Genomic DNA, 21,380 nt, shown 5'->3' on the forward strand with positions numbered 1-21,380 from the left:
GTTTCCAAATTGTGCGCCAAAGACCCTCAGTGTAAATACGTTAAACGCTTTCGCTTGGGCTTTCAAATAATTATATTTTAATGATTATGGATGCTATTGTACATAGGATAAGGAAAAAAACCGTTGTGAGCCGTACATATAGTATTTAGACTCCGAAATTAACAAGAGTCTTCAATAAGAGTCTTTAAACGAAGTTTACTTTAAGTTATACACAGTACGAATTAGATTACAAATTTAAAACGGCGTGACTGAATTCCAGTTCATATCTACTACTCTTCCTAATGAGATAAGTAAGGAGTAAATTTCCAATTAGTGCATTATGAACGCCCCAAGAGCCACTTCACTCACCACATTGCCACAATCCACATTCAATAAATACAAGATAAATTTCAATTTTCAATAATGCGCCCACAACCGCCCCCTTTTCCCAATACAACACAATGACACTCGAGCATAATTCAAAATGCCAGTTAAACATATTTCCGCATCTCGAGTTCCCCGGGCAGACAAGGCATTTGTGCGAAAGTATTTCAAGCGAAAAATCACACTTTGACATTGTCTGCCCGCCCAGTGGAATGGAGCTGCTATCCTCGCATTGGGGTTGCCTTCCTCCGCCTGCTGAACTGCGCGTTTGATCCGCTGGTGTTTCCGGTCAGACGTCGACGGCAGCCCGGCGTAATTATTGCCAATAAACGTCGTCCCGCTCCCACCCACCTTCCCCCCCTTTTGGACGCTTTCTGGGCCAAACAGAACGCCCCTTTTCTGCGACGCGCTGCCACGGGCGCAAAAACACTTTGTAATATTTGCGTCGGGTGGAGAGGTGGATGCCACTCGATTCCGGGACGGCTGCACTGCGAGAAAATATGACATACTAGGGAAACATAGCCCTACGATTGAGAGTAACATTATGACTTTGAGCACTGAATCATCATATAGTACTTCAGCTTAGTATCTCCAACTTTGTATCTTCAACTTAGTATTTCAACTTAGTGTCTTCAACTTAGTATCTGCAATTTAGTATCTACCTATTAGTATCTTTAACTTAGTATCTGCAACTTTGTATCTTCAACATAGTAACTTTAACTTAGTATCTGCAACTTAGTATCTTCAATTCAGTATCTTCAACCTAGCATCTGCAACATAGTAACTTCAACATAGTATCTTCAACTTAGTATCTGCAACTTAGTATCTTCAATTCAGCATCTTGAACCTAGCATTTTCAGCATAGTAACTTCAACATAGTATCTTCAACTTCGAATCTTTAACTTAGTATCTACAACATAGTATCTTCAACTTAGTATCTCTATTGTAGTCTTATCAACGAAGGGCAAGGGTCATTAAAATACTAGTATCTTCAGTTCATGTATCTTCGCACATAATTATTTATTTATAAATTTACATTTAATTTGTATTTCCTACTAGATACTTATCCGCAGTGTGGATGCTCGTGTCAAAAGGCAAGGCCGCAATGATTGGTGGGGTGTTTTGTGGGATGTGGGTGGGTGGATGGCCCATTTCTGGTGGTGGATGGATGCGGATGCTTGGCTGTTGGGATGCTGGGATGTTGGGATGCTGGGATGTTTGGATGCTTCGGCAGTGTCTGTGTCTGTGGGTGACATTCCCGAATTTCATTTGCCAGCGCAGCTCAACCGCAAGCGCCCATCAAATTTCGTCACGGAAAGTGTGTAAATAAGTTCATTACACACATTTGATTGAGAGGGGGACTCAACTCTGCTCCCCAGCTCCCCAGTTTCCCAGTTCGCCAGGATATAGATCTCTGTGGCCAGGTGTCTGGTGTGTGATGCCTGGCCATGGGTAATTAGAAATCAGAATGTATCTCGACTGGCAACACAATCATTTAATTCAATTTACAGGCCACGCTCAACTGACTTTCCCTCAAAATACGAGTTCGCAGTGCGATTGAAAAGGTTTAAGGATGCGAGGATGGGTTTGCGGTGGATCGGGCTGCGCATTGTGTGCTCCTGCCCGATGGCCAAGGATAACTGTCTGAGTTTGGCAAGACAAATGGGGGTGCAAATCGCTTGTGGAACTCACTCACTCACTCACTCACTCAGTCATCACTGACCCGAATCGCAGGCGAAAAGCGGTTGCGGATGCATTTAATTTATTATTAGAATTATTTATGGCAAGCGTTCGGGGAGGGGCGGGCGATAAAAAGCGGTTATTGTTAAGTTATTAGATCCGACTGGTGATCCGGAAAGGGGAAAAAGGGGTGCGACCGCGCCAGGACACTCGCAGTGGCACAGTGGTTGGCATTTGGCAATCAGATGCAAGGGTACTCATTATATTATCCAACTGCAGTTAGGTAAATATCAGCGAGTCGATGAGAAATACAACACAAGATTGATTGTGTAGATGTATTCGGTGTAGATAGATCTAAGATAGATAGATACCTATACTACAACATAGGGAAATCATTCTAACTTGTAAGATATAATCCCCACTGTACCGCTTCAGAGTTTCCGAATGCGAGATACAAATTTTTGGGATACAAATTATGGTTCGGTCGTAGCGAAAAATGATCAGAAACAGCCAAAGCGCATAATTCATGCATCAGATACAAGCTACTTCAGATAAATGGCAGGACCGACGAACTAACGAGCCAGGCTGACCACAACAACAATGACTTGACGCACACTTGAGCCTTTGAAAGGATAACAATTTGTCACAAGAGGGAAAATGGGAAAAATGCGAGAAGTAGGCACATACACATGCACACACTTTGTATCTAGCAGCGGGTTGAATTTGTTTTCGATTTGCGTGAAAGTGAAATATGTTTTGGTGACATTAAGCTGACGGAATCAGGATTAGAGGCAGCATCCTGCGAGGACAATGGGACATCGTCGTTCTTTATTTGCGGCACGTGCCCATCTCTCCACTTTCCAGTAAGTAGCGAATTTTTTTAAACATTTGAACATTTGAAAATGTTGTTATCCTTCGCCGCTGCGCTGCGAAAGTTATTTAAAATTTAATTTGGCATTCGATTCTCTGGTGTTGGCATATGCCAGTATTTCGTCCTGTAAAGGATTAGCGCCAGCCACCTCAATTCCCTTGGAAAACCGAAAACCGGAAAACCGGAAAACCATCACGATGCCAACTGGCAAATAGCTTTCCTTTCGGCTACAAGGATGCAAGGATGTGCTCGCAAACGACAAAGCGACAAGTCAGGACATTTTTATGCAAATTTATCTCATTACGCCGCCTGGCTGGCACTTGCTGTTGCAAAGTTATTTTCAGCGTGAATTTAATTAAATTAAATTAAATATTCAGCACATGGCAGTCGAGGCCGCACAACTTCTGCACTTCTGCCTCCATCTTGGCATTGACTTCGGGCCAAGTCCTGGCTTCCTCACTCGTTAATTAATATTTATATTCAATATTCATGCATAATAACCAGGTATTCAGGTGTCTAAAAGGAATTAGGCAGTTCGAGCACGTAGAACAAGCTGTTTCGGTTGACGTGTAATTAAAATCGTATGAAACCATAGAACGAAGTTTACATTACACCAAATAAAGAAGAATTACTATAATCTTAAGCCAAGTTTACCACATCATTTGGGGGTATTAAGCCCGCCTTTAAGAAGAAGCCCTTGAGTGCCATTGGTGGCCATAACTCTTGCGTTTCGTGGCTAAAACGCGATTAGAGCACCTAGCTCAAGTGCCAGCTGCTGCCGCCGCCACTTCCGCAGGACCTCGGGACGCGGGTCCTTCGGGGATCCTGGAGTTCTCGCTGCTCCTTGAGAGCAAAATGTCGAGACAAAAGCTGCGGCGGCAAGGCCAGCAATTATTTGTGGCATTCGCTCAAAGGAATTGTTTGGCTTTTGCTATATCTTTTAAATACAATTTATAAAGCACGCGTCGCTGCACAATGCGAGTGAGCGAGAGGGAGTGAGAGGGAGGGAGAGGGAGCGAGTGGGTGGGAGGGAGACGGGGAAACGCTGCACAATGGGCGAGATAAGAAGGCGGCCATTTTGTTTGTGCGCCGCGCACAAAGAAATGTGAAAATCTGAAAATCTGAAAATCAGAAATAACAGCAGAGTCAAGAGGCGGGCAAAAGGAGACGCCACGCCCCCGCCGCTTTTTAGTGCGAAAATAATTGTAAAATGTGCAAATGCAAAAGGTTTGCAGTGTTATTTCCTTTTGGCCACGGCCACACAAAGGTGGCACAATGGAAAGCCGCCACTTCAGGGAAAACTGGCGAGGAAAACTGACGCCTTTGTGGAGATTCGCGGAATCGAGGCAACTCGGCCGCCGACTTTCTGTGTGGTAAAATTGCAATTTAATTGCAGTTAAATTGCTCGCAATTTGCTCGAAAACCAGAGGGATCTCTTTCTTCTTGTGAAAACAGAAATCAGCAAGGTAAACAAGCAAATGAAAATGCGCGCAGGGGCAACTAAATGGAGGAACTCGAGTGGTTTTTCCATTCGCAGGCGATTCAGTCGAGTGGAAAAAAGGTTCATCTTGCGGATAGCAATGTATCCAAAGGATGCACAGATCTTCAGATCTTCAGATCTTCTGTGTGTGGGAAGGTTGCACTTGAGATACGCAGCCAGTTGATATCATTATTTGTTTGCCATTTGAACAGGGACATTTGTACATTCAGAGACGAACATGTGTGGAATCGTCCCCGCAGCGTTTATTTTGATTTTATGCCGGAATAAACGCAAATAAACAAATTGGATATCAAAACGACAGGCTCTGTGGCAGAATGGTGCATTTTCCCAGGCCATTGTTGAGTTATGATCCGCAGATAAGTATCTACTAGCTGTTGAGTACGCTAATTGCAGCTACCCCCTCTTTTTCTTTCAGGCTGTTAACCCCTTCGGAAAAGGACTCGCAGGACTCGCAGCGAGTGCCGCCTGCAGGCAGCGGATTTATGGGCCTGGCTGCATCACCTTGGTTATTTAATTTGGTTATTGTATTCATTGACACAAAAGCCAAACCAGCCAGCCGCCTGCTGCGTGTTTTTTGGTGCCTTGCCAACTGCCAGCAGCAAATAAGCCCGGAAAACAAAACATCCGCCCATTCCCCCCAATGCACTGCCACAAAAATTGTAAACTGAATCTTATGCCTATCACTGCTTGCTAGGATGATTGCAATTCCTATAAACATGCGTCTCTGTTGAGCTGAAATATGTTATCTAAATAACATATTAATTTAATATATTAATATATCTCATAATAACTCAATATCGTTTTCAGTGCACACATCCCCACTATTTGAAAACCCACACAAAATCCGGTACTTAGCCAAAGCCGGCAATGTGTTTTAGTTGAGTTTATGAATAAAATTACACAGCAGCAACGGAGGTCAGGCCGCAGAGGTCAGAGGAGCGGGAATGTGGAGATGTGGGGATCTGGCTCATATCAACGCCAACAATGGATAATAAGCGTATCCACTTAATGGTTGCCAAGGCGCCCAGGTGGAGGAGGTGGAGATGGAGGTGGAGCAAATGGAGCAGGAGGAGGCATCACCAGCACTGTGGAGCTGCGAGTGCCAAACCCGCGGTCAAATGCCAGCGAACAATGCCAAATTCCGGGTGGTGGGTGGTTGTAGGTATAGGTGTGGGTGTGTTTGGGTGTGTATGTGTTTGGGTGTGGGTGTGAGTACGTGTGTGCCAAAAATCCTTTGGCCGTAATCAAGCGGAAAATAGCACAATGACTATCTACAATATATATCTGGGACAATGGAAGACACTGGCTGCAGGCAGGAGGAAAACTGGCGATTGTCAGTTGAAAAACAAAAGGCATTTTCCACCCACGCCAGTTAACAGTTAATCAGTGCGCCAGGGGGCGGCGCAGAGTTCGGCTGGCCGGGGGGGCGTGGCACGGCGTACAAGCAAAGCAGACCAAACTGTTACAAGAAGTCGATGCGATGAGGAATCGGGCAATCAGCGGGCGGATTGAAGAGTTCCCGAACAAAGGGTCTTCGAAAATGAGCGAAAAATAAAGGAAAAATAATTAGGAATTATTTATAATGAAAATCTGCTAGTATTACATATGCACCCTCAAAATGGCAATAACTTGAGAATACCATTTTTGCTAATTGATTTATATATTTTAATTACCACCCTCGTGCTGCGAAAATATCAATAAGTTGCAGACAAAGTGTAGCCGTCTCACTCGCCCTGCGAAAAGCAGCTCCACTTGTCTCAAATTCGCATTCACATTGCGCATACGCCACATTGGCCTCCGAAAGTATACAAGTTCCATATGTGTGTGTGCAATTGCATGTGAGTTTGCTGCTGACTGCAATTGTTGCCTTCGATTTGAAGTGCAGACATTCCGGGGATGATTATACGGGTGCCTAATTGACTTGCGATTAGGAATAATTGGACTCTTATGCTGGAATAACTTTACACAAAGATTGCTTGTTATTGATTCGAATTGGATATACTAGGTTGTGTGTCTATAAGGAAATAAGCGACTTTGATTGAATGCAACGCAATTAATATTTTTGCGTACCAACTATTTAATGTGCTTGAGACGAGATAAAATGTCGAGTTCTGCGAGAAGGGGCACTGCATTCTTGCAAAGATATTCCCGCAATTGCATTTCGCTGCCAAGTTCTGCTAATTGCTCGCCCGCTAATGACTCTGTGCGGAAGGAATATCCTGGCCACTGGCCACTAACTGCCGGCCACGCCCACCGTGGGACACGGGCACACCCGGATCCGCTCGCTTGCCAACTGCCATTTGCGGCAACTAAGCGCAATTAATTAACAACCCAGGCGATGGCAGTAAAAGCGGGACAAGGAATAGAAAAAAATTGTACAAAATGTTGGTACTCCATAATGGAGCGGCGGTGGTCGCGATGTGCCCGCCCACGGTCACGCAGAGTTGGCCAAAGAAAATGCGGCTTAATGCTGAATTAATTCCAATTACCACAGTGCCGCCTGCTCCTGCGTCCTGCGTCCTCAATCCTGCATCCGCCATCCTGCATCCTGCATCCTCCAACCTTCATCCTCCGTCCTGCATCCGCCATCCTTGACCATCTCGACCAGCGGACGAGCACTCTCAGCGGACTGGCCAGTAATTTAGCCGCTAATGCGCGGAGTGCGGCCAACAAAAGCCGCCGCACGCGCTGACCTCCAGCTCAGTCCGTGTCCGGCTTGCCCAGCACACTGCCCGAAAAATGTGACTGAGTTGTGCAATAAGTTGTTCAAAACAATCGCTTAAGTGCGCCTTAAGTAAGCCGCCTAAGAAGTAAACTGAGTATAATCTAACATATTTGTTGTAGTGTTTAAGCTAGCTCTTTTCTTCCAGTGCAGCCCCTCCCAATCGCCACTCTGCATTGCCATGGCCTTTTGTGCGAGGTTTTAACATGAAATTATTTCATATAAAAATTTCCCTCTTTCGGCCGGCCATCGGCCACTTGTTTGGCTTTCAGGAGATTCACTAATTAATTATTAATTAAGTTGGAAAAATTGCCAAACAACACCAACGCCACGCCACGACCCCACCCCGCCACGCCCATCTTCCTGCTGTGCTGTGCGGAATGAAAGATGCCTTTGCATTCGGTTTGAAACTTTTGAAAGTATTCCAATTTTCTAGCATTTTCTCGTCCGCTTTGCGCCGAACTTTGTGGGCGGAAAACTTTCGAGCGAGCTGGAAAAACTTTTGGCGTAACGTGTCGCCGCTCTCCCCCCAATTTCCCCCGAGGCCAAAAGTTTTTACTGTCGCATTTCTCCGACTCCCGAGAAGTCGGCACTAAAATGCAGGACTAGCATTGCAGTGGCAAGGAAACCCCCCTCGTTAGCAGGTCCTTGGCGGGATAAAAAGGAGCTGGCCTGGCTTAAACAAAAAGCACGTGTCCTGCGAAGCGCCTTTCATGAAGCAACGCAACGCAACGAAACTCAACTCAACTCAACTGACCTTCCAGCTCGGACAGAGCAGTCCATGTGCAAATTGAAAGCGGCCAAAACATACGAGTCGGAAAAAAATGGAAAAAAAACGGAAAAAGGAACTGGAAGCTGCTCAGAAAAGCGCAAACATTTATATTTAATTGGTGGTTTGTGCTCGAGAAGTGGCCGCCCCCCGGTGGCCTTGTGTCTACCCAATTGAGTTTCAAAGTTGCAATTAGAGCAGCCCGAATGAACGACTGCCCATTTTCCGGGGGCTGTGGAAAAGTGGACTGGGTGACTGGGTGGTTGAGTGGTCAGCTGAACTGCTGGCTGGCACTGAATGGAAACAGTTGAGTCCTGGTCGATGCGGAGGTGGGAAATGTGGATGTGGGCAACTCGGCGGAGAAACAATGCGCTTTGAAAGGAAACAAGTCGCAGACCATTAAACTCGAAAGGCATTTTCCTATGCACAACGTAAAGTGTTTTTATTTGAATGGACATGGCGGTCAGCATTGTAAAAGACCATAAACCATAAAAGGAGGAATGTTACCAAGAGCTTTGCTGAATGTAAACCAGAAGCTGCTGAGATTGTGTACATACAAGTATTCATCTTTAAACCTTCTAGGTTCTAGGTTCTCCCATGCAATTCATAGTAATTCACAGCACGAGTTCATCGCGAAAAAACAATCACCGTGAAGTCAAAGGAACTGAGGTTTGCCAATCCATTTACTTCGATTCAATCGCCCCTGATCCATGGAAACTCTTTGAAACTAAGTACTTAATGCTGCCTGGCAGGCAAACTAACGCAATCTCGACGCGAGCAAAGCTAAATGGAAATGAAAATGGAAAACCGAATTGAATTCACCTTGCCTTTGACTATTTCGACACTCGTGCGCTGCCACGCCCACTTTGGTGGATCAGCAAATGTGCCAAGTGTTTGCGAATGCACTGGGAGAAATGCATATGTGATTGCAAGGCACTTAAGTGTATAATATTTTCATTTGATTATGGCACTCAATCAATGAAAATGATCAATGATCTTAAGTAATAGTTTATAGTCCCATTATTAACTGCTCTTTATAAAAACTAACGTAATATTAAGACTAATTTTAGACTGAAGTGTAATATATTTTCTCTCTGTTTCCCGGCTGATGGCTTTCCCTGCGTTCAATGACGAATGCCGACTCGGCGATGATGACTTCTTTGCACGACATTTAATTGAGAAATAATTGAATGGGTCGCGTCAAGTGTTTGTTTGGCGTTTGGCGTTTGGCTGGCTGAGGTCTGGGATGTGGAAAATGGAATTCGGATGTGCCATATATGCTGGAATATGGTGGAATATGGTGGCTCCGGGGGGATTGGAATTGGGATTGGGCTTGGGCTTGGATTCCCGGAGAGGTCTGGCTTTTGGGCGAAATTAGCTTTGTCAAATGCGGCTGACATGGGCCGGGTTGAGTGGTGCGGAAAGGTCTATTGCAGCGTGAAAACGCCACTGCGAGTTGTTTAATGAAGTATCACAGTCGGCGGAGAAAGTCGAAGGCCCTTCGGTGCCCCACTCCCCAATCCCCATTTCCCACCACGGAAAACAAAGCCCATGGAGGCAGTCAAAGGAAAGGTGGAAAGAACACACACGGCCACAAAGGCGAATACACGTGTGATTGCAATCTCCGGCAATCGTCCTTCAGTCGGGCGCAGAGTGGGCGGGTCCTGTATCCTGGATCCTGTATCCTGTATCCTGGGAACTTGTCGCCCTGCGCAGTCAGCCGCGCACTTATAATTGCAGTTGCAGTTTAGCCGATTTCATTGTGGATGGCGAACTGCATCGTTTAATCAGGCATATGAAGGTGCACGTAAGTGGAGAATATACAGAAATTACCAAAAGAATATTGCAGGCTATTTCCTTTATAAAGTATATTCCACAGAAACAGCTCAATATTGCAGTTTAGAAAGGAAAGTTTAGCTGAGGAGCATTCATGCTCTTCACCTCTGCAACAATCTAGAGCAGCAGAATAGGTCACATAGCTACTTAACTCTTTATCCTATCAATCGCAGGTTCTATCTATATATCCACCAGCAGGAAAAACACCAGACACCATTCATTAAATATGAGTTCCATCTTAATCGCGCTATTTACCGAAACGTGACTGTAGATCCCAACTGCCCAGTCACTCCAGTCACTCAACCATTCATGAACTTGAACTCGCATCCCAGTGCAGGTGTACTCGAATTATGGAACATTTTGTGACACAGCATCGTTTTAGAGTCTTTCAAAGACGCCGATTACGTCACACCAGATGTTCCCGCGGTGACAGCAATTATACAGGCCAGTAGACGCATTTTCCATGAATTCTAGGCTAGTGCCAATGCCGCTCCGAGAACTGGTTTCCCTAGTCTTCCCAGAGCGATCTATAAAACAGCCGTGTTCACTGCTGAACTGTGTCCACTTACAAACCCAAAGCTGTCGCATACGCAATGAATCACTTGAGACTGGAGATCATCTGCTGGAGCTGCCTGCTCCTAATGATGGCTGCTGGGACGGAAGCCGCTTCGGTTTGGAAGCTACCCACCGCGGAAATGGTCTACGAGGATCTGGAAAGGTGTCGCCAACAGGGCCAAGATGGCCAAGAAGAGGATGCAGCCACCCTGAGGTGTTTGGTGAAGAAACTGGGACTGTGGACGGATGAGAGTGGCTACAATGGCAGGCGGATAGCGAAGATCTTTGCCGGGCAGAACCAGATGGAGGAACTGATGCTGGTGGTGGAGCACTGCAACCGGAAGGAGCGGGACACGGGCCACCTGGATGACTGGGCCTTCCTGGCCTACAGGTGCGCCACTTCCGGCCAGTTTGGCCATTGGGTCAAGGACTTTATGAGTCAAAAGGAAGCGGAACAATGAAATGCAAGTGTGATGGAAAATAAAGTTCATGCGTATCTTAGTTTGCTTGCACCATTGGCGGATCTTGGCAATCTTGGCAATCCCAATTGTTTATTATAACAACAATGTGCTTAATGTGCTTATCTCCCGCATCTGCCACCATAGGCCGGTCCCAGGTTCAGTCTGCACCACTTTTCCCTTGTTTTTCCCTTTGTTTTATTCTGCTGGGAAACGGCCGATCCCAGGAGGGAGGCCAGTATGACCAAGAGGAGGAACACCGGGATCTGCATGATGGATTTGAAACGCAACGATTGTGTTATACCGATACGAAGCATTTGCACTACCTTTTATATCCAAATAGCTAATAGTCTGGCATATGCCATGGCATGCCCAGCTAATAGGAGACGCTATGTAAATCGAGAAACTGCTCCCTTCCGTATTCCAATGTATTGCACTCCATGTATTCCATTAAAAAGTAAGTAGTAATTTGTGCTAGGTAATAGAAATTTATTGCAGCCATTTGCATTGTTCAATATTTGGCTGTGAGCCCTTTTCTCACCAAGTTACAGCCAAAACAAACCGAAGAAAAATATTACATTTCTTATATTATCTTATTTATAAAAAATGCAAAAATCTGCAAAATTCTAGAATTCCCTTAATCTTATAAAACGGGATAGGGATGTTTAGCTGTGGTCATTAGCTGCTCAAAATGTTTTTTATTCTTCGGACCTATTTCGACAAAGTTACAGGTAAATGGCACAAAATACAGGACATATCCTAAGAATAAAGATAACATAGTATGTACTGGTCAAAATTCAACTCCCAGTCAATTTGCATTCAAATTTAGAATCATGACAAACATACAAATACATTTGAGCCTCAAAAGCATGATTTAGCTTAGTGTGCACTGGCGCCATCTGTTGCTGAGAAGAGGCGAGGCGCAATGAAATAGCTTATGCCAACGAACTCAAGAGAAAAACATTTGGGCCGTTAAACAAATCATTTATTTACGACTTGAACTTTAGACAAGCGATCAGATGGTTCTGGATGGCTGCATCCCAGCTCCTTTTAGACCTTGACGCTGTGCTGCACCAGCTGCAGGTTGGAGTTCATGAAGCACATGCCGGCGTGGTAGGCCTTCGAGCAGGAGTCGCCCTCCTTGGAGTGACTGTCGGCGCAGTGGGCGATCTTCTGGTGCATCTCGTCCGACTCGTGCACCTCGACTCCAGGGCCGGCCAGCTGGACGTGGATCTTGTGGACATCGAAGCCGTGCTCGGTGTCGTAGAAGCCGAACTTCTGGAATATGCACTCCATGTAGCAGTGGGTCACCGCGTCATCGGGGTACTGCCACTTCTTGTACTTCTCCACGAGCTCCTCGCTGGCGTGAACCTTCTCCACGCACTGGGTGCGGTAGTTCACCAGATCCTCGTGGGTCTTCACCACATAGTCGTGGTGATGGTGATGGTGATCGGCCACGGCAAAAGCCAGACCCAAAATGAGAAGAACAAGGACTTTCATGCTGATGTGTTTTACCCTGTCGCAACTGCAACTGCAACTGCATTTTTTGGCCAGCTCAGCCGTCGTTTTTATACAGACAGTACCCTGCGAAGCAATCAAAGTGAAATTAACCTTCTATCGGGTCGATTTCGGGTGATTGACTGGCACACCGATTGCCCTTATCAAGGGCCAAAGGCCCCCAAGCAACGATAGAAGCAGCTGCCAGATGCCAGACTCCAGATGCAAGGCTATCAACAAGTCTGAATCACGGCTTATCACAAAAATGTGACGTGACTTTGAGCAAATTCCAATTGAAGCAAAGTTCCAAACTGAACTGGCGCCATCTGTCGTGCGGTGGCGAAACCGGGAGAGCGAGACTTGGCTAGTTCATGCAGTGGCGCCATCTGTCGTTTAACAGCGAAAGCAAAATCTGTGAGAACGAAATCAAACAATATTCTTCGTTTTTCTTGTTAGCCTCAGCAAATAGTAGAAGCTATTTTGTTTGTAGCTATTTGAAGATAGATTATGGAATATTTATAAGCAAGTGAAATGAATTTTATTGTGAAGCAAACATCTAGGCTTGGGGTCAGCGGAGTTCGTAGACTCATTGTGCCAATCAAAACAGAAAAAAAGAAAGCGAAACTGCGTCCGACAGTCAAGGGGAAAATCCGCCCACCACAATGGTCCATCGCACAGCCCCAGCAGATCTCCGAGTTTTCGGGACTGACCCCACCAGCACTCAGTTTTCAGCACTCAGGAAACCCCACAACTTGCAGCACGAGTGTGGGTCGGATCACTCTTATCACCTTGTGACTGGGAACGTGACTGCGCCAAATGAAAACAAACTATCAAGCTGCAGATGGAGGTGTGCACTCCAAGAAAAACTATAAATATTGTAACACATGCTGCTATAAAGCTACTGCTTGTCTACTTTAGATTTGATATAAAAGAGTTACTAGTTTGGTACGCAATTTTAAAACTACATTTTATCTTACAAGTGGATTGCTTTTCTCCCAGTGTCAGTGCAAATATGAACCTTGTTTAACAAACAATCTGGTAAACAGCAGAGAGTTGAGGGCCCGTCAGCTGGCGTTGAAATGACTAAAACCACTTTTTATGGTGCAAAATGAACAGCCGTTCTGAACTTTGCAACGAAAGTGAAACCCGTCAGCCCGTTTGTTTGGGTCGAGAATAAAGACCACAACTGCCAATTGACAATTGCATTTCCCGGGCGTCGAGAGCTGAACGAATTCCTAGCCCAGTTCGCCGTCCATTACGCCCCTATTCTACACTTTCGCCGGGTTTACTGCATTCATTTGATGCCGCCGAGCACTTAAATCGAAGCTAATGAAAACGCCGCCTCCAATGGAAAAGCATTTGGATTTGTTCAAACTGTGCTTCAGTTTCCACTCACTCGACTGGGGGAATACCCTGGGAGAAACGAAGCTCGAATGTAATGGTGAAAGATGAGCAGATATTTGGGAGCTGTATTGCACATCAGTTCGTTTTATATGCGGACACCAGGGCGTATGAGCAATAGTTCGTTAGGTTATACCCGAAATTTAATCCTTTTCTCTAAACTTTATTTACCCATTCGACGCCGGTTAGAGCTAGTTGTTAGAAGTTATTAAGTTTAGTTTTATTATTCTTGAAAAGCCGTAAAAAAGTTATTACACCCGATGCAAGGCTAGCTGAAAGTAGGCCAACTCCAAGAAGTTCCTGTTCGTGCGCCCATAAAAATGGCCCAAAGCCAACGCAGATGTTTATTTGCAAGCCTTTTGGCCAGCTTTTCATTGCCAGCAATATGGCCACCATGGCCACTATAACCACTGGCACTAGTGGTACTATCCACTATCCACTATCGAAGGTATAAAAGGTTGCCCATGGAGCGCTCCCAGCGTCCGCTCAAAGTCGCCACAAACCCACTGAAAACCACTGAAACCCACTGAAACGCCACTGAAAACCAAGAAACGCGCGTGCGCAGCCGCAGAAAGAGTCAGTCGGTCGTCGGCAGTCTCCGCGTGAAGTCAACTCAACAACTCAACTGAGTCCCACTCAAGTCGGCAGTCGACCCAACTGAATTGAACTGAAATCGTGATCTGTGTTCTCCGGAGTGAACTGCATTTCATGCACATTATCATTGGCGCAGCAACTTGTTTTCAAAGTCATTCCGTGTCGGCGGCCAGTCGCTAAACAAATTGTGCATTTTTAAAGACTGCCAATTGCCAGTGCGAATCACAGACACTTTATGACATATTTTTTTGGATTTTCTGGAGCTTCCTGACACTGCGTGCATCAGCTGCATACGTAAACCCAAGGAAACAGTTCACAAGAAAAGGGAAAACGAAGCACACGGCCAATATGCAAATGGAAAAGGTAAGCGGCGTCTGTGATGACTTTATTCACTGATTTATGATCGAATTAAATACATATCGAGTTATACAAGGGACCTTTAAGGGGCCACACTTTCTGGGAACTTTCACTTTCGTTGGCCAGTCTAAGACTCAATCAAAGACTCAGCTCAGCTCGCGATCCAGTTTAGACTCAGGTTTAAGGTTACGCCACTGCCATCAATCGCCTTTGCACTGGTCTTAGCCATGAATCCAACGCGATTTGCCTCTGAGTCGGCCGCCAACTGGCCACTGTGCACTGCTGGCCACTGAACACCAAGAGAATGGCTAGAACCATGTGGCTGGAACTGCGATTCCAAGAAAAGTCCTAAAATGGTAGAAAAGTAAAAAGTATAAGTAATTTCTGATTGGTTTAATATGTTTAAGCAGTAAAGGTGATTAAAATAGAACAAAAGTTTGTACATAGAATGCTGCTATTTAGTATTCAAATTTACTCAGTCAAGTTTTTCCGAGATTGTTCCGAGAACAACAAAGTTGTAACTACTCTCCTTAAGTGCACTAATCTGAGCAAACTACTTTGATTGAAATACAAATAGCAACAATTAAGCAATTACAAAACTGGACAACTATCCGTCAAACAATTAAGTAGTAAAACAAAAACTTCTCAGCCGTTTTAATCACTAATCATGGAAAAAACAAGTCAAACATGGCAGAATCTCACTTCTAAGTTCGTCTATAGGTCAAGTGGGCTCGTCACTCAATCCCCAATCCCCACTCCACTGACACCTCGGAGTGACCACCCACCTGGATTTCTCGGCTCGGAACGCCACTGAGCCTATGGAAACACCCATGGCCAAGAGGCGACGCCGATGGTTCCATTGAACCATTTGCAACTATCACTTTTAACGCGCGTCACAATGTGGCACTCGAGGTGGTGGCCCAATTTCGTGGCTTGGAGTGCACTTGATCAGCGATTATTGTCTGCTGATTGGAGCGGCATCCATTTAATTTCACTGCCGCCAGATGCCCACGAAATCGAAAACGAAATCGAAGCTAGAAAATAAAAAAGGAAAAGCGTTGAAAATTGCTCCCTCGCAGCGAGGAGAAAAGATCACGGCCATCGCGAGTGGGTGAGTTGTGGAGGAAAGTCAAAGTGAAATGCTTGGAAAGCAAGGCAAATTGCCAGTCAGTCAGTCAGTCAGTCAGTCAGTCAGTCAGTTTGTAAGTCTCTTGGACCACAAACAACAATAGCAATGGAGCAGTCCAAGGAGGAGGGCGGCCCAGCCCCACCCGACTTGGATGTCTGTTGTCTGTTGGGATGTAATCCAATAGCGGCAATTAGAGTGCGGCCTCCGGGGATCCGGAGATCGGGGGATCAAGATCAGAAACGCGGTCACAGTTCCGCAGATCGCTCCACTGCATTTCCATGCTCCAGTACCAGCTGCAGTGGCATTGCCACTCCTCCTCCTCCATGGGCAACTCGTCTAACCGGACCTAGAGACGCCATCTCTCCGAGGAAAAGGCTTTGGCGCAGCTCCACTTGAACCCGTGCACTGCGGCAAAAGACAAAAGAGTTCGTTCTCAGTAGAATCAAGAATCTAGAGAGCTGCTCCGCATATGTGAATGAGATACAAGTTCTTTGTAGAGCATTTTCGCTCAGTGTGAGGTAGCAGTGCCGTCCGGTTCGATCGGCTACTCCGTAATCCAATTAAAGGAACAATCTACATTTCAATTCAAAACTAATGAAGTGTAGAGAATTCGCAACAAAGGCTGACATGTGTTGATTGTTTCGGCGACTGCAGTGCTGGTATTTGAAAGTCAGTCGTGGGTTTCTTCTGGCCGGGTAGTCAGTTCATATACCTTACCTACGTGCTATTTAACTATATATGTTTCATAGCCATTACTAACAAGCTTCCCTGTAGAGCAGCCAGAGCTCCAGCTCCACAACTTCCGTCCAAGCACACGGACACACATTGTGCGTAGTCCAAACAATTCATTGATTGATTGTCGATATGGCGATCAATTAGACAGATTCAGATTATGCTTTTCATTGATTGCCATCCAGCGGTAGTGACAAAACCCAGGGACAGCTGTCAATGTGTACTTAACCGCCGATTTCGATTTCAATTTCGATTTCTATTCTCCGCAGCACACCATTCTGATTCTCCTGCTGCTGGCACTGATTCTTTGCGCCGATTCTTCGCAAGCCGCCCGTCGCCTGCGGAAGAAGCCCAAGGTCTACAACGCCCTCATCACCACCGACGACAACCTGACCTCCAGTCGCGCCTACCCGGTCATCCAGCCCACCATCCACGAGCCGGGCTACGCCCCCTTCGGACCCTTCAATCCCTACGGCTTCTACAGTCCTCCGATCGTGAGGTTCGGCCAGCCGATTGTGCCCGGACTGGCGCCCAACGAGAGGGTAGGTTAATAACTATCTATAATACTCATTAAGAACAAATGGGGGTTTTATAAGCCTGTACCCACTTTATCTAGCAACTCAAAGAGCGCAATGATCCGCACTCAAGAAACTATAGTAATTCTACAACTTAAATCCCAATATTACAGCTCCCGTACCCACTGCCAGCCGCCGCCCAGTATCCCGCTGGCTATGCTCCCTATGAGCCCCAACAGCCCGTGGAGACGCCAGTGGAGCAGCAGCCCCAGCCGGCGTCGCCACCGGGAGCCGTGGAGCGACAGGAGATGCCCAAGGAGCAGTTGCCCCTGCCACTCAATCAGCACGGACTGCCGCCCATGCTGATTCCCCTACCCTCCCAGTTCAGAGGACAGCCCATGCACCTGCCCCCCTACCCGTACAGCCAGTACCCAGTGGTCTACGATCAGGCGGGCTTCATCAGGCAGAACTACCTGCCGCCGTACGACTACTACCCCACCCAGGGCTATCCCGTGCGGGGAGCCACCTTGCCGCGCGAGGAGCAGGAGCAGCCACTTAATCCCAACCAGAGTGGAGTTCAGCCACAGCCAGAGCCGCAGCCACAGCCACTTCCGCTGGAGAATCTGGAGCCGGCGCAGCCCAGCTTCGAGGACATTCGCAACGGATCGGAGAGCAAAAACAGCGCGGTGCCGGATGTTCCACCTCCGCCAATACCCTCCGGACCCAAGCGTCCACGTCCCGCGGAACCGGAACTGGAACCTAAAGCGGAAGCGGACAACTGATTGGAAGCCAAGTGAGGCCGGTTGCCCCGATTGCACACACGTATTTATTACCATTTCGCTTAGGCATAATATCGATTCGATTGTACAATGTCGCCCTAACCCGTAAGCTAAAGTAAGAGTTCATTCAGAGATAACGAATAAAAAATGTAAAATCGCACTGGCGGTGATTGAACTTGGTTGGGTGTCCAGTTCCCCTGGGAATCATCCAGGGGATGATTTCGCTTACGACGGGGAATTGGCAGCTCTTTATCTCAACTCTTGTGCGACTATAAAAGCAGTCGACTGGCCGGGAAAAGTTGCAGTTCACATCGAACGGGGTACTCAGAATGAAGCTGGCACTGATCCTGATCCTCTGCTGTTGCCTCATCGGAATGGGTGAGTAACCACTGGTCTTTGCATTCTCCTTAATAAAAAATATTCGATGTGCAGCTCTTGGTGACTCGCTTGTGGTGACCAAGCCCCCGTTCATTCGCAGTCGCTACAGCTTGCGTTGGAAGAAGACGACCTCTGTGGCGCCGGAGGTGGTCACTGGATCCGGTGGAGCCACCATTCACACAGTCACCACCACCGACCATCCCAAGCTGGCCACCTCCACGGCCAGTTCGGACTACGACTATTACGGCAATGGGGAGACGGAGAACGTGGTGCACAAGTAATATAATGATATATAAATTAACTCCTAATATAATCAGCGCAGCTTCAAAAGCGTAACAATGTTACAAAAGCCAAACAAATAAATAAACTGTATATCAAATCTATAAATAATATTAGTAAATTTCATGTAAATTGAAGTTTATTAGGCACCTAAAAAATGCAAATTTAAATTTCGCGGGTTGTCGCCTTTAAACAGTAATGTTGCTAGCATGCGTTCGCAAGGCAAGTTGGCATCCTCGGCAGCGCCCTGTTAAGTCAATGTTAGCTAACTACCGCACAGTCAGCTGTTTTTCGCCGAAAGCAACAGCAACAAAAACAGCAGCTAACAACAAACGAGTTTCGAATCGAAAATGTTGTTAACAATTAGGTGCGCTCAGAATGTGATTAAGTCGAACTGCCAGAAAGTGGCCAATCTGCTTGCCAGCGGCCACCGATCTGGTTTATCCCGCGCCACTGCAACAACAGCAACGAGTAGAAGGTAGTCAGTTGGTGATGTTGATAGGGAAAGGGAAGGGGGAGGGGTAAAAATACCGAACTTAAAGCAAAGCTTTATTTTTTGCGCAGCCCGTCGCAAATCTCAGTTCTGTATTCGCCAGCAGCGAGAGAAGCAGCACAGGCAGCAACTGGTGGCAGTCGCAATCTCCGGAGAATCCACACCATCCCAACCACAGAAGCCCCAGCAACCGCAATCACAGCGAAAAAGCGCAAAATGGTGGTAAGTACGCACGGAAAGTGAGTTTGAGATCAAGGTGATGGAGTCTCGGCGAAATCGAGTGCTTCTATTATCGCCTTCAACTCAAAACGAGCCCCCAAGGCCGGTTTTTGACTTTCGGAAAGTGCTTGTTGCCCTACGAACTTGACTCTCTCTAATGCTGGCCAGGAATGGAGGTATTCCACTTCTAATACCGACACAATTGCTGTTCAAGCGACCTACACAAAAGCCTTAGTGTATGATATGACTCAATTCCACTCACTTACTTGTTTCTTTCTCCCGTTCAGGTGCGACTAAACGAGCAGGAACGCGCTGAGAAGCTGCAGCCCCTCCTGGACGCCGGCTGGACTTTGGTGGAGGGACGCGACGCCATCTTCAAGCAGTTCGTGCTGAAGGACTTCAACCAGGCCTTCAGCTTCATGACGGGCGTGGCTCTGCTGGCCGAGAAGATCAACCACCATCCCGAGTGGTTCAACTGCTACAACAAGGTGGACGTGACCCTCTCCACACACGATGTGGGTGGCCTCAGTTCGCAGGACATTCGCATGGCCACTCACTTGGAGACCACGGCCAATTTGTTGAAATAAACGCATTGTTATACTAGTTGCTAAATGTCTATAATCTCCGGTGTCCAATAAATACTCAGCTCAGCATCGATTTGCTGAAGATTTGGTAGTCGGCCTGTTCCAGGACATCTGGCGAGATCTCGTCCTTGACGTAGCCCAGTTGCTTGAAGAAGGAAATGGAGGCTTCGTTGTTGTTCAGCACGGTCAGCATAACCTTTTCCAGGTGCCACAGGCGAGCGCAGTCCTCCAGGGTGCTCATGATGAACTTGCCCAGGCCTTTTCTTCTGTGCTCTGCAGCCACTTGCATTTCGTAGCTGAAAGAGAGCTCTACTTAGTTATGGTATTACGGATTTACATATGGAATACCCACCAGTAGAGGACACAATCCCCGTGATCCATGTCGAAGCGGAACATCGCGTATGCCACGTTCTCCTTCTTTTCGTTCTGGGCCACCAAGTAGCGTGCCCAGTTCTTGTTCAGCTCGGCGGCCTTGATCTTGGGTTGCCAGCCCATCTTGAGTTGTTTGTAGTAGGGTCCCACGTTCGTCTCGGCCAGCTTGAAAGCCCATTTCAGCAGTTTGGAGTCCGCATCCGACTTGGCTCGGCAGATGAGTTTGAATTCCTCTCCGCTGGGTGCCTTGTAGCTTTGGTAGCTGAGAGATTCCAGGGGATTCTTGGCTCTGGCAGCTGTCTCCACGAATCTCTGCTTGGCGCCCTGACTTAGTTCGTCCTGATTCCGCATGATTTGCTTGAAATTATGTATAAATTGCAATTTGACTAAAATTATGCCGCGCAAATTAGGGATGATAGAGATTGGTAAACAAACTATTATTAATTGTTATCGATTACACCGATTAACTTTAGTTGGTATTTTTGAAATATTAATTGCTGGCCACCTTATTACTTCCACTGTTTTGTAAACAATTGCAGAAAATTTATTAAAGTCGTTTTCTACGGTATTAATACAGACTTTTGAATAAGTTCTTATTATTTTAATTACCCTTACTACTGTTAAACTTACGAAACTTAATACTTAAGGTAACCATCATTCAAATCCCTGATTCAACAAGTGCTGACGTTTCAAGTTCTCTAAATTTCAGTTTTAAGAAAACACAGGATGTTCAGGAAGGCCAAACCCAAAGTAGAGCCCCCGCCTACGGCTCCAAGTGTCGAGGAAATGCTGGCGGACATGGAAACCTTCGAGGTCAATCAGCCCACGATAAGCGGACCTACGGACAACTCCGACTTGGAGCACGCTCTTCTGACTGAGCCGGAGAACCTTTCCCTTCCCACTTGGTGGCAGGTGTTTGACGAGTATGACCAGAAGGTCAAGAAACTGTCGGCCACCGAGGGAGATCTGGAGACCCAAAGAAATCAGCTCAAGGAATGCTATGCCAAGCTGGAAAAGAATGCGGATAAACTAAGAACGGGCATCCAAAAGCAACAGGCACTGGTCAAAGGAGCCCTTAAATGTTAACTTATAGTTAAGCTACCTTATCTAAGACTATTGTTGAATGCTGAGTGGGTAACAATTAAAAGCAATTAATTATAAACGAAAAGCATTTAGTTTTATATCAGCTTCATAATCTGCTTGGGCCCACTGTAATGTGGTTCGAGTGTCGGCTAAAACTTCAGCTCAAAGTAAGTTGGCGGTATTTTTCAACAGCAAGGTGTATTTTGTCTGAGC

The 21,380-nt window shown here is 46.4% G+C and overlaps 8 protein-coding genes across 8 annotated transcripts; 5 read left to right on the top strand and 3 right to left on the bottom strand.

The window, feature by feature from the left end:
• Nucleotides 1–10,335: 10,335 nt before the first annotated feature.
• Nucleotides 10,336–10,758, top strand: LOC122620620. The gene has a single exon (XM_043798181.1). The coding sequence runs from the start codon at nucleotides 10,336–10,338 to the stop codon at nucleotides 10,756–10,758; it is 423 nt and encodes a 140-aa protein (XP_043654116.1).
• Nucleotides 10,759–10,808: 50 nt separating this feature from the next.
• Nucleotides 10,809–11,043, bottom strand: LOC122621809 (ductus ejaculatorius peptide 99B). The gene has a single exon (XM_043799790.1). The coding sequence runs from the start codon at nucleotides 11,025–11,027 to the stop codon at nucleotides 10,878–10,880; it is 150 nt and encodes a 49-aa protein (XP_043655725.1). The 5' UTR covers nucleotides 11,028–11,043; the 3' UTR covers nucleotides 10,809–10,877.
• A 675-nt stretch (nucleotides 11,044–11,718) lies between these two features.
• Nucleotides 11,719–12,305, bottom strand: LOC122620384 (general odorant-binding protein 99b). The gene has a single exon (XM_043797814.1). It carries the CDS (start codon nucleotides 12,253–12,255, stop codon nucleotides 11,806–11,808), a length of 450 nt encoding a protein of 149 aa, XP_043653749.1. The 5' UTR covers nucleotides 12,256–12,305; the 3' UTR covers nucleotides 11,719–11,805.
• Nucleotides 12,306–14,284: 1,979 nt separating this feature from the next.
• On the top strand, nucleotides 14,285–17,860 carry LOC122619862 (vegetative cell wall protein gp1). Its single transcript, XM_043797060.1, has 3 exons — nucleotides 14,285–14,610; nucleotides 16,735–17,007; nucleotides 17,154–17,860. Exons 1-3 carry the CDS (start codon nucleotides 14,596–14,598, stop codon nucleotides 17,760–17,762), a joined length of 897 nt encoding a protein of 298 aa, XP_043652995.1. The 5' UTR covers nucleotides 14,285–14,595; the 3' UTR covers nucleotides 17,763–17,860.
• A 146-nt stretch (nucleotides 17,861–18,006) lies between these two features.
• LOC122619865 lies at nucleotides 18,007–18,464 on the top strand. Its single transcript, XM_043797063.1, has 2 exons — nucleotides 18,007–18,137; nucleotides 18,192–18,464. The coding sequence occupies exons 1-2, from the start codon at nucleotides 18,089–18,091 to the stop codon at nucleotides 18,416–18,418; spliced, it is 276 nt and encodes a 91-aa protein (XP_043652998.1). The 5' UTR covers nucleotides 18,007–18,088; the 3' UTR covers nucleotides 18,419–18,464.
• Nucleotides 18,465–18,723: 259 nt separating this feature from the next.
• On the top strand, nucleotides 18,724–19,783 carry LOC122619864 (pterin-4-alpha-carbinolamine dehydratase). The gene is made up of 3 exons (XM_043797062.1): nucleotides 18,724–18,894; nucleotides 18,981–19,131; nucleotides 19,416–19,783. The coding sequence occupies exons 1-3, from the start codon at nucleotides 18,767–18,769 to the stop codon at nucleotides 19,713–19,715; spliced, it is 579 nt and encodes a 192-aa protein (XP_043652997.1). The 5' UTR covers nucleotides 18,724–18,766; the 3' UTR covers nucleotides 19,716–19,783.
• On the bottom strand, nucleotides 19,771–20,504 carry LOC122619863 (N-alpha-acetyltransferase 40). The gene is made up of 2 exons (XM_043797061.1): nucleotides 20,065–20,504; nucleotides 19,771–20,008 (listed from the first exon to the last, which is right to left on the bottom strand). The coding sequence occupies exons 1-2, from the start codon at nucleotides 20,433–20,435 to the stop codon at nucleotides 19,771–19,773; spliced, it is 609 nt and encodes a 202-aa protein (XP_043652996.1). The 5' UTR covers nucleotides 20,436–20,504.
• An 88-nt stretch (nucleotides 20,505–20,592) lies between these two features.
• On the top strand, nucleotides 20,593–21,252 carry LOC122621506. Its single transcript, XM_043799376.1, has 2 exons — nucleotides 20,593–20,731; nucleotides 20,794–21,252. The coding sequence occupies exon 2, from the start codon at nucleotides 20,811–20,813 to the stop codon at nucleotides 21,168–21,170; it is 360 nt and encodes a 119-aa protein (XP_043655311.1). The 5' UTR covers nucleotides 20,593–20,731; nucleotides 20,794–20,810; the 3' UTR covers nucleotides 21,171–21,252.
• Nucleotides 21,253–21,380: the final 128 nt, after the last annotated feature.

Source organism: Drosophila teissieri, chromosome 3R (assembly GCF_016746235.2).
Source record: "Drosophila teissieri strain GT53w chromosome 3R, Prin_Dtei_1.1, whole genome shotgun sequence".
Taxonomy (NCBI): Eukaryota; Metazoa; Arthropoda; class Insecta; order Diptera; family Drosophilidae; genus Drosophila; species Drosophila teissieri.